This window comes from Acanthaster planci, linkage group LG14 (assembly GCF_054643075.1).
Source record: "Acanthaster planci isolate LZ-2023a linkage group LG14, COTS_SCS, whole genome shotgun sequence".
NCBI classification, from domain to species: domain Eukaryota; kingdom Metazoa; phylum Echinodermata; class Asteroidea; order Valvatida; family Acanthasteridae; genus Acanthaster; species Acanthaster planci.
This window is the reverse complement of record NC_141790.1, coordinates 4,289,457-4,301,590: the sequence shown is the minus strand read 5'-3', so window position 1 is coordinate 4,301,590 and position 12,134 is coordinate 4,289,457. Positions and strand designations below refer to the sequence as shown.

The 12,134-nt window shown below is 39.4% G+C and overlaps 1 protein-coding gene across 1 annotated transcript in view; it reads right to left on the bottom strand.

Moving 5' to 3' along the window:
- Positions 1-12,134, bottom strand: part of LOC110984403 (uncharacterized) — a 29,928-nt gene that overhangs the window by 3,168 nt on the left and 14,626 nt on the right. The window contains exons 20-30 of the mRNA XM_022244586.2: positions 11,939-12,068; positions 10,830-10,915; positions 10,266-10,381; positions 7,823-8,041; positions 6,465-6,526; positions 5,669-5,767; positions 3,671-3,847; positions 3,079-3,161; positions 1,946-2,029; positions 1,357-1,462; positions 92-233 (exon numbers count right to left, since the gene is read on the bottom strand). Coding sequence (XP_022100278.2) covers positions 92-233; positions 1,357-1,462; positions 1,946-2,029; positions 3,079-3,161; positions 3,671-3,847; positions 5,669-5,767; positions 6,465-6,526; positions 7,823-8,041; positions 10,266-10,381; positions 10,830-10,915; positions 11,939-12,068 — 1,304 coding nt within the window. The remainder of the gene's footprint in view (positions 1-91; positions 234-1,356; positions 1,463-1,945; positions 2,030-3,078; positions 3,162-3,670; positions 3,848-5,668; positions 5,768-6,464; positions 6,527-7,822; positions 8,042-10,265; positions 10,382-10,829; positions 10,916-11,938; positions 12,069-12,134) is intronic.

Below are 12,134 nucleotides of genomic sequence, written 5' to 3'. Positions count from 1 at the left end.
CAAAATCTCGGTAGGCAACAATTTGTTGATAAAAAATTCCAAGTCCAATACCATTCTCTCTTATTTGAATAAGTTCTTTCTTTGTCCTTACCGCCTGCAATGCTTCTATCATTTTTTGCTCTCGCACTGCCTCCTCTGCAATCTCCACTAAGCATTCCGGGTAACGAATCCCGATGACTCGCTTCTCATCGCTCAGAGCCACTCGTACAACTCGCATGCTGTAGCTGGCCTTACTGTGACAAGACAAAACCCAACCCATACAGTATCACAAAGATGAACTTTTGAAAGACATTCGTGGGTCACTTCAGGCTGTTACTCATCCTAATTGACGTTTACACAAACTGAAAGTTACTCACACACAAAATAGCAACAATGCTGGTTAAGAAAAGAGGTTTTTACAAACACTGTTGCAGTGATCACTGAACGTTTGTGAGACACATCAATGCTCACCGTTGTGCCATTTTTTAAAAGTCTATGCCTCCCCTGATAAGATTTCACACTGTATTTTTGTAAGATTGGCATGTGCTGCTTAACCACTACCACAAAAGCACAAGTTAAAAGTACAAAGAGGAAAATGTCAGCTCTCTAGCTCCACTCTGTCATTTCTCTCCTGACTTCTTGATTCCAGATAGCTTCAGGAGTTGCAGACTTTGGGTGAAATTATGCTGCGACAGGATTCCAGTTGGAAAACATTAAATAATAGCCACATTCATGCCGAACACATTCCCAGTCACTTTTGGTACAATTTTTCTCTCCAACTGCTCCGGATTACAGCTATATTATGTAAGTATTGCAATGTAACTGCAATGGTGAGTGAAAGCTGGAGCCATGTCTTTGATATCTCTACTTCTTTAGTGGGCATTAATGATGTACATGTATGGGATTGGGTTGACTATGCCAAACAAACCCGCATCTGAATAAACTTGTCATACGTAGTCGTTTGTCCCATGTTCTAACGAGGTGACACGCGGTATAAAGTTCCTGATGTCTGCAAACCGTGCACAACTGTTTGGTATTCCAACTGTGCAACCGCACATTTTCATTGTATGCCTGCAAGAGCATCAAGGGTACCTGGAAGTATAAATTTGGCTATGTAATCTGAAGCTCTAAAAAGTAAATTCATCAAGCGAATTTCCCATTTCGGTTTTTTGGTTATTTTTGTTGTTTTTTTCACAATATGGCTTAACCGAGCTGAAGACCACAAATACAAACCCAAAACTGACCCGATGCGACTGAAATGTTGGAAAAACCGATCCGTCCTGACCTGAACTCTGTTGTGGGTTGGGTCGGTTTCACACAACATAAACAGTAAGTACATTTTTGCATGCAGATGTGCAATCGGATGTTTCTACATACCTCAGGTCTAGTTTCTGTGCATGCTTTATGACTGTTGCTTCAAGGGTTGATAGTAATGTCACTATGCCTCCACACAACAGATCCATTCGGTGCAACCGGGAACCAACTACCAAAAAAAAGCGAGACACTTTTGACGTGATCATTTCAGACAAAATTGGACAAAAAAACAATCAGTCAGAAGAAAAATAGACTGAAAATGCATTTTTCCGACAGAGTTTCCAGAAACAGAGATACAAGTCTGGTCTAGGGTATGTCTGATGGTTGCCAAAGTGTTGTCATCATCACAACCTATATGGCACAGGGTCAACTCATTTCACAGCCAGTGTTCAGCTTGCATGCTTGTGAACCAGGCCAAGAAGAATTCTGTGGAATGACAATACAGCTCATTTCAATCATTCCAATTTTGGACACTCTGAGGACTTGCATGTCCTCATATTCTTGTAAGAAGCCATCAGATCCCCACTCTGAGAAGCACAGAGGTAAAAAACGGTCACATTCTCTGACCCTTTACATTTTCTACTTGGGTGGTAAACAGTGTCATTTTTCTTTTCTTGGGGGAATTGATGGATCAATGCCTGCATATACTCACTGGTGCAGGTAGCAGGATGCTTGCAGTGAGAGCCATGGATGCACTTATCTTTGGTTGCTTCATACTGTTCCTTCCATCCCTCTTCTACAAACACAAAAATACAACCACTACAGACAAATCAAATGACCATGGTAGTGTCAGCAACAGTCATTAACAGTGGCCCCCTTTGACACCGAGCAGTGATAATTCCCAACACAATGCTTTTCACCACTGAATGGGACCATCAGAAATGGTCAATGACAATGTCGCTAGATTCTTGTTCTTGTTTTCATAAACTTCTTCTTTTAAGAAGTTGAACACTTCACAGTGTTGGCCTTCCACTGTTGGTCACAGCAGTTAGAATCCCCTTGAAAGTACAGCCAGAATGGATTGTCATTTCCTACTCAAAATCAGTGACAAACAAACTGTGGATTGCCAGGAATATCTGTGACACAGCCTGAGGGCTGAACTGTAATTAGCTCAATCATAAACCAATCAGTCATAGAGCATCAAGTCAGGTGACCAGCAAAGCGAACTATGATAAAGACACTCCTGCGTCATGTCAAACTTGAAGATAGCACTGTTGGTGTCTGCATCTTTTGTTGGACATTTTTTGTTCTCAGGTCAACACAAGAAATGCCATGCTCATCCACACATAGATGCATATCCACCAATAAGCCTTAGGGTTATGTGCAAAGACAAAAATATTTGCAAGCTACAAAGCTGTAGAGTGAGAAGAGCTGCTCTCAAGAGCTGTGACTAGATCTCACCACCTTGGCTGTCCAAAAGTGAAAGACATGAACAAAAAAAGGGGAAATCTGAAAGATTTGGGGGGAAATTCCACGCAAAAATTGAAATTTGTTTGTACTGCTACCAACCTCACCCCAAAAAAGGAGTTTTACCACAAAAAGCAGGCCATTTAAAGGTTTTGTTGCTAGTTATTATTTCCACTATCTTTTTAAAAACCTCTTTGTAAGGATTACCAATGATACTGAGGTCGGTAATAGTGTAATGTAATATCTATTTTAGCCCAGAATTGACCTTTTGCATTTTGAGAATTCACTTTTTAGTTGTGAGAGGAGAAAGGAATGGGGACTGACGGAAAAAAAGAGAAGATTATGCAATCCAGCACAAAGGAAAAATGAGCAACAAACCTGCATCCTCCATGCTGATTGGCCGGTATCTCAATATGAGATCACTATAGTCCTCGTCAGAATGAGACACGCCAGTATTGGGTCTATCAAAGACAAGTAGGTATACATAAGTTTATACTGATAAGCAATAGAGAAACGCTACGGGATAACAGAAATTGGGATAACAAGAAATCTTAAAAAATACATTTTAAAGCTAAGATTAAAACGAGCACCCTGATGAAAATTCACATTATCTGAGTGAAAAACCTAAGGGTTTCCATTATGGCTTTGAAAAGTGACTCATTTTGTTTAAGTTTGATCAAAACTTATTCTAGCAGATCAAGTTTTAAGCACCCCATTACAAGTCAACCACAAGTCATCCGGTCTCAAGCCATGAGCCAGTCAAATAAAAGGGGGCAAAAGCCTCACACAGTCTCTTATTTCCAGACACACAGCCTAACTTTAATATAATTTGGACAGTGACTTGATCAGTGGACAAATTATGATTAAATTACACCCGTATAACCAAACCAAAAGAAAACTGACAAATAAAAGCCAGGACACTGCATGATTTAATGAATAAAGCGGGTTAAAAGTATAAAAAATGATCAACCTTGCTATCTTGAAGAGATGTGTGGAGTCCTCCTTCTTTGTTGCCAAGATGTACAGCTTCTTCCCAAACTGTTCTCGCTTGGAGCAGTAGAAGCCATCATTTTTACTGCTGAATCGCTTTGATCTCTCCACAGCTTCCTCCCAGCTCAGACCCCGATCAACGGACAGTGACAGGAGCCTACAGCAAGATAATGTTGGAATTGTCTTAAGGCCATAACTGAAGGAGTTCTCAACTTAGCAATACAGTTGGGGCTAAAAGGCTACAAACACTTGGTAGAAAAACAGTTTTCCTCAAATTTTCACTGTTTGAATTAGTTTTGCAAACCTTTTTCATGAGGTCAAACTGTACATGTATCTCAACTTAACATTCATAGTGTGTACTTCAATTGAAAATACATTTATTAGGGTTCAAAATACTAATATTTCTGAAAAATCATTTTGTGAAAAATTAAAATCTATCCCCTTACTGTGGTTCAAAAACACTTCAAAAAGCGGTCCACTGTAACTGAGAGATGTGGCCAAAAATACAGAAAATGACACTAAATACTAGACTTGGAGTACGTAAAATTTTGATTTCTTTGTAAATATAAATATGCAATTATGTATACATCTCTGGGTGTTTTGTATTTGATGCATACACCATGTATATTAAGTAGAGACCCATCTTGCCTGTCCTCATGAAAAGAAAAGTTGGTAGAAATGAGTAAAGGTGTGAAATTTAAGGAAAACCATTTTTGTTCTACCCGGTGCATGTAAACCTTTTGCCCCAATTTTATACCTTCTGAAAAAAAATATAGTTTGAATACTTTTGATGATCTCCAGATCAGGGGGGGGGAGTTTAGGGCATGGAAATAAATCCATGAACCATCCAACAGAAAGGTTTGACAATGACAATGACCACATATTGTGATTTGTCGGGGCTTTTAATAGCAAACTAATGGCTATGACAATGTGAATCCTGAACTTTGATTTTCTACAAAGGGCAAAAAAGTAAACAGATCTGAATGATTCAAGCTCCAAAATCCAGAGGTCAAAAATTTAAGGTCACAAATCCTGAAAATCAGGCAACATCTTGGGAAATCACACCAATGTGAGATGGTGCCCATATTCCCAAGGCCACTTCTCTTGAAACTACTACTAGGCAGGAGCAAACACTTTTGCTGACCCTTCAACTAATGAGCTCACTTGAGGTATACTTCACTGCCCAAAGTCTGTGAACCCTGATGTGCTCAGCTGAGATTTTCACCACTTTATTGCTGCATTTATTGAAATTTTATTCCCGCTCTAGCTGTGTGGTCAAATACATGTCAATGCTGCTCTAGCTGTGTGGTCAAATACATGTCAATGCTGCTCTAGCTGTGTGGTCAAATACATGTCAATGCTGCTCTAGCTGTGTGGTCAAATACATGTCAATGCTGCTCTAGCTGTGTGGTCAAATACATGTCAATGCTGCTCTAGCTGTGTGGTCAAATACATGTCAATGCTGCTCTAGCTGTGTGGTCAAATACATGTCAATGCTGCTCTAGCTGTGTGGTCAAATACTTGTCAATGCTGCTCTAGCTCTGTGGTCAAATACATGTCAATGCTGCTCTAGCTCTGTGGTCAAATACATCTAAATGCTGCTCTAGCTGTGTGGTCAAATACATCTGAATGCTGCTTTAGCTGTGTGGTCAAATACATATAAATGTTGCTCTAGCTCTGTGGTCAAATACATCTAAATGCTGCTCTAGCTGTGTGGTCAAATACATCTAAATGCTGCTCTAGCTGTGTGGTCAAATATATCTGAATGCTGCTCTAACTGTGTGGTCAAATACATATAAATGTTGCTCTAGCTGTGTGGTCAAATACATCTGAATGAAGCAATATTCACAGCCTACATCAGCAAAATGTGAGTTCACCAAACCATGATACTGGACTTTAATTATGCGCAAGTTCCAAATATCTAGTATTGATTACATTACATGATTTTCTGAGAGAAAGTCCAAGAAGTCTCACATACTGTGTCGGCGTACTGGTGTTTGCCTCCTTGAAAACTGTCTTAGGTGGACATATCATCTCCACAGATGCTGCATTCACATCTACAAGACCTTCACTGTACCTACAATTACACAAGAGACTTAATGAGCAATTATTTTTAATTTAACATGTCCTTGTTGTGCGCTACAGTTTTCATACATGTAGTTATCAAAAGAGACAATGTGTCACCTTTTCATCACATATTAACCGCTTTATATCAGAATTATTATTTCAAAACAGACGCTGTATCAGCTAAATATTACAGTAGAGTCAACGTCACAAATACTGACTCAGGGGGGTCATTTATACAGTATTTGTATCATGTTTGACATTGAAACTTCCATCTCTTCTCCTGGCTCTGGCATGGAGCAATCTGTGCAATAATACGGGTGATTCACAATAGTGCGCCACCAAGAGTTTGCAATGCGTTGGCCATTCATTATGCGCGAAATTTGTTGACCTTTTCCAAACACACATTGGATCAACAAATTTCGGGTATTGTGATTGGCCAATGCGTGGCAAACTCTTGGTGGCGCACTATTGTGAAACGGCTGTATTATTGGCTGTGTACAGCTCACCACGGCATGCACAATCCATTTCCATGCACTCACTGAACATCGTTATGTGCACAAAAGTAGGGAAACCATCTTTGCCTGATGAACATCTTTGTCATGTTTTCACAAATGGCAGATGTGATGAATTTCTGACACTCCCTCATGTAATTTAGTCAACAAAACACTGACAATTCAAAAGATAAAACAAATGCAATTTGGACTTACTTTCCCTCCTTTTTTGCCATGGCAATAGCTGATTGCAGGCACTCATAGAAATAGTTGAAAATCTACATGCAGAAATTAAACAACTGTTAAACTAGTAAAATCAAAGCAATTAATAATAAACAACAAAGAAAAACAAAAATAAACAAAGTGTTAAGCCAAAACATATGCAAAAACTGTATAGTGAAGAAATGAACACATGTATCCGGCACATCCAGCATGAATATAGCATGAGTCAAAAAACCTCACAAGAAAGTAAAACAGTAGTTTCCCACTCGGCTCTACGAATTCCAAGCACATGACTGCTTTCACCACTTGAATGCAATCGCCACCTTGTGCAAAGCACTCACACAAACACTACAGGTTTGGGCGCCCAGCACCTACAAAAACAGGCAACAGATTCAGGTGCCAACAACCTGTACAAACAGCCTCCAAGCCTGGGCATGGACCACCTACAAAAACAGCCTACAGCTTTGGGCATCCAGCACTGACGAAAACGGACAACAGGTGTGGGTGCCTACTAGTAGTAGTACATAGGCAAATAGCCTACAGGTCTGGGTGCCTAACATCTAGGGGTGCACCCCTGTAAATAGGCCACATATTATACAAGTATGTCTGCCAAGATCATAAAATAAAAGTTATACACTCAAACTTTCTATATTTGAGAGTCCTGAGAGCCACGGAATTGGGAATTGAAAAAATATGGCACTGAACCTCTGGCCTAGTCTTAGGGCTTCCAGTTCTGAGCAATTTGGATGCAATTGGTTCTGAAAGTGGCACAATTTAGCCATTTTGCAGAGGGATGCATTTTCAAAAACACTACTTTATCAGGCAAGGAAATTTCCTTCATTTAAGGAGTGGACGGTTTAGGGTGAGATTTTCTAAAAAACGTATTGGTCAACCCACTAAAAACTGAAAGGAAAATGAAAGACGACATGTCGAACATAATTTTTTCTGTGCCGGCTGAACACCTGTGAGAGTCGTATTTTAAAAATAATTTTGAAGCACAGGGAGTTATCACTGGTGTCTGTGGGAATTTATTTACAGGGGTGCACCCCTAGGCAAACAGCCTACAAGTCTAGGTGCCTAGCACCTAGGCAAACAGCCTACAGGTCTAGGTGCCTAGCACCTAGGCAAAGAGCCTACAGGTCTGGGCGCCTAGCACCTAGGCAAACAGCCTACAGGTTTGTGCATATTAATCTTCTATCATAAATGTATGAACACTAACAAGCATGCACACGCTGCATACTGGACCAAGGCACTGTTACTCACAAAAGCACACTGCAAGTCTAACTTTTTATCTGAAACATCTGGGAAACATCAAAATAAAGATCCACATTTTGCATTTTCCCGCCACTTACTAAGTTCTGCCTGTCCACACGGAGCCCTAAGATGCGGTTCAGGAACCTGCCAACATCTTTCCTGTCATTTTCATTAACTTTACGGCCGATTGAGGCATAAGTCTCCATGACAGCCATCAAAGAGAGACATTCCTCTAGCTCTGCATTCAGCTCACAAAAATCAGCATCGGTATTGCCAGGACGGATGGCAGACAATGTCACACCTGTAGCCAACTCATTCTAAACAAAACACAACATTGAAAAGCATTTCATTCAAGTAGCTGTCTGATGTCCAAAGCTGAATACTTAAATACAATGCCGTCCGTTGGCCACTTCAAGTCCTCCAACAAAAGAGCTCTCCTCTCACAATATGTTACACAGCTTCCAATCCTTAGACAATGTCTTCCTATATTTCATTCTTTATCTAGCCTTAACTTCTGTATCTGTTCATGTTACTGCTCATTTTCACGGTCTTCAACTCTTTACTTCTGCTTTGGATGTTCACTCTAGTCTTCACTGTTTGTCGCATTGTTTCTCGTCTGTTTTCAGTGTTTTTGTCCCTAGTCCAATTGTCTGTCTACAGGCTGTTTTCTACAAGCCCTCGCTTACATGAACAGCTCCATACTTTCTATCTTTTCGAGTTTCCTCTATTTTCTCTTATTATATTACATTGTATTCATGGCTCGTATTTATTTTACGTATATTCTTGAGTCGTATTTTAATGAAAGTATGGAAATAAATGTTGTTTCAATTGGAATTTTAATACGAACAGCAAATTAAGAACAAGAAATCGTGCCCACATGCCACGCTGTGTTGATTCAGTTTTTTTTTAATGAAGTATTCAGACACACAGCTTTTGACAAATATGCAGGATGTACAAATATTTACAAATAGATACCAATTCTACCGAGACTATGTCTTTTTTGAGGAATAATTTGGTCTCAATATTTAAAACCTCCAAACTATGATCAAAGTAATGCTGCAACAAAGGTGACAAGATTCGGTTCGGAAATTTTCTGCCGAACTTCGGTTTGGTTCAATGCATATTAAGACATCGGAGGGCTTGCAACGAACATGCCGCAGTACTTCTGTGTATAAAATACATTCATACAAGCAATGAATCTCCTTCTCCATCCCCCATCCACGAGCAACTTTGATTTCAAAACTTTGTTTTTTTCTAAACTGCTTCCTCAATGTTTATTCAGAAGTTACAACTCCATAGATGTTACCGCCAAAAGTGTGACACTTTCAGACCGTGTTTTGCCGACCAAAAGCGGTTGGTGCTTGCTTGACACAACAAAACAATCGTAGGATATGTGAAAAAAGGAAAAAAAAGCATGCTCATGGGAGTTCCCCCTTTACAGTATACAAGATCAAATTTCAAACAAAATTGTATTTTGGTTATTTTTCATGAAACACATTCAACTACACGTACGAAACTATGGCATACAATATATTCTTCGAAAAATCTCAGTATCAAGTAAGCATTCTTTCCCATGACAGCTCCCTTGTGGCCGAAGGGGCAATTTCTTATTAATATTTTTTTCGAACCAATAATGGCATTTTATTTGAAATCTGCAAATAACTTACAGATCTGGCAAAATTCTATTACAACATATAAATACTAAGACTTTGACCAAACGAGAAAGGCAAGTTTATGTGGCCACCACACGCACCAAATCTGGTCGTGTGCCGGAGCATTGCTGCTCCACCCAGCAAAATTGGCTTTTCCTCTGCACTTGCCTTCGAGCATGAGTAAAACTAGTGCCACTTTTTACATCATTGACCTAATATGGAACTTAGGGGTGTGGCTATTTTAACATAATGTTGCCTGGATAAGCACAATTGGATGGAAAGAGAATGCAGAAATGCCATACCTTGCATGCTCTTGGTTGATTATTAGTGAATTCTCACCACGTGCATTTTACAACCATCATGTGATACTGTCGGGGATCGTAAGTTAACTGTGCATGTATGCACATACATGTACACACATACAGGCACATATGCCGAGCACTGGTGTGGCATAACTTGTTATCCATTTTTTGGTTGTACTTGGTTTTTTTCAGCAAGTTTTCTTGCGTGTATTCCATTAGCTATCAATGCCATCCCATATTAAAGCCAAACATCCAAACCGACCAGTTTAGTTCGGTTCAGTTCGGTTCAAAAGTTCCATGTTCGATAATTTTTGGTTTGTTGCTTTGGCTGCAGCACTAGATCAAGGCCCAAGCGCTCATGTTGCACTGTCAAATTTCTCTGGCTAAATTTCCATTGAATGACGAGTGTAAAATGTAACCGTGATAGAGGTTGGTCTTAAACACTGTAAGTAAAATCTTCAATGATCAAACACCCGAAATCACTTCACAGAGTTTGGACCAGATGTAATTTGTGTTCGATAGATTTTTATCAATATTGAAAAGAACCAAATGCTTTAAAGAAAGGGGTTTTGCCTGTGAGAACTTACATTGCATATGGACATATACATGGTCTTTAGTGCTGAGCGTCCATAGGGTGTGTCAAAGTTGAACTGTGTTAGGTCAGCTCCTGTAGCTGCCCTTCGATCACCCTGAGTTAATGCACCTTACAGACAAAAGAGATCAACACAAGCTTAAAACCCCTGTCAGGACAAAAAAAATACAACAATTCAGCAAGAAAATCTCCGATGTCGGTTTATTTGTATCATATCATTCGATGCAGGCTTTCGTGCTGGGCCCGTGTAACTTCAATTCTCAATGATTGGTGCACAATTGTAACCATTTCACAAAACTAAAAGAAGATACGCTCAATGTGGCTTTCATTCAAGTTGTAGAGTATTCACACTCATTGCATTCTATACTGTCCTTAAAACTGTCCACTTACGGGATGAATAGAAAGTTTCCATTTTTAAGTCAGAAAAAAATGGTACATTCTGAAGACGATCTTTGACAGGCAGGGAAAAAGAAGTGACAATTTGTCCAACCTTTTCCTAGGAGCACTTAAAGATGTACAAGGTTTGGTTGCTCAGAATGCGGTATCAATCTCAACTCACCCAATGTCTGAAGTCTACGTGCAACGGAGGCAGCAAACCTTCTCTCTCCACCAAGATTTGTTGTCAGGAGTTTGTAGAGCGGACCACTGCCAACCAATAAAATACAACATTCCTTAACCCTTCAACTACTGGTCCTCTCAATACCTTTCAATTTTTCAACATTCAACCATCTTCTCACACCCAACCACTTGAATGACAACAAAATTACTTGAGAAATTATTGAGTTCCTATGTCTGCAGTACAGAAAGCGATATGATTATCATTTGTCAGAGCAGTATAATTCAAAAAAATTGTCACCATATTCACCAAAGACAAGACCATCCCTTCACAAAAAAAAAAACAAAAACGAGAGGACAGCAAACAAAGGATGTTTTGAAAATATGCCCTAAAAAGAAAAATAACCACCTGAAGACAAAAAGAAGGTGACAGTATTTTTCAGGGGACCGTACCAGAAAAATGACTTCAACTTTAAGGTGAAACTTTGTTATATTTTTATACAGGCTTCTAAAGGTAGAAAAAAAAACATTTGGCATTGGTACATGTTCTTCATTTGAAGCAACAAAATTGCCTATCATCTAAAGGCAGGTGCATAAATTAACCAATACATTTTAACTCTGCGAAGAACGAAGTTTGAGAAAATGCTCAAAATCTGGGTCTTGTAAATAGATTTACAAATTGCTGAGTAATTTTAATCTGTGGCCTATCAACTACAAATCAGGACACTTATTCCATGTTATATGTCTCTTTGACCAAAAGGGTGTTTTAAATCTGGCAAAATTCATTCACACCTTATGTAACTGAGACGTGCGTAAAAAGTGTGTCCTCAGATAAACCTTCCAAAATGTGTCACTTCACACATCCTCGGAAGTGACTTTTGTTTTCCAAACTGACAGCACACCGGTCCGGGAAATTCATTGCCATCAAAGTCTTTATGCCAGGAATAATTTCACTAAATGATTTGGTTGACAATTTTTGGATAGCTGAAAATGCATCTTCAGTTTTGTCTTGGTTAGACCACTGATTTATGTGAACTTCTGTGCTTTGACAAGAATGAGTAGAGAGATTTCATATCATGATTCCCTACAGGTGCTTTGGTCAGGAAACTCTACCTGGTCTGGTTGGATCTGTGTGATCGTCCCATCTGTTGGACGGCTTTGTCAGCTGACCACGGCAATTCAATGGTCAGGTGTAACCTCCTGCGTTGATTCTTAACTCTGGTGTCTGCATGCAGTGAAATACCTGTGCAACATAACACATTATTAGAGATAAGTATGTCATGGATCTCTAACCATGCTATATCAAAGA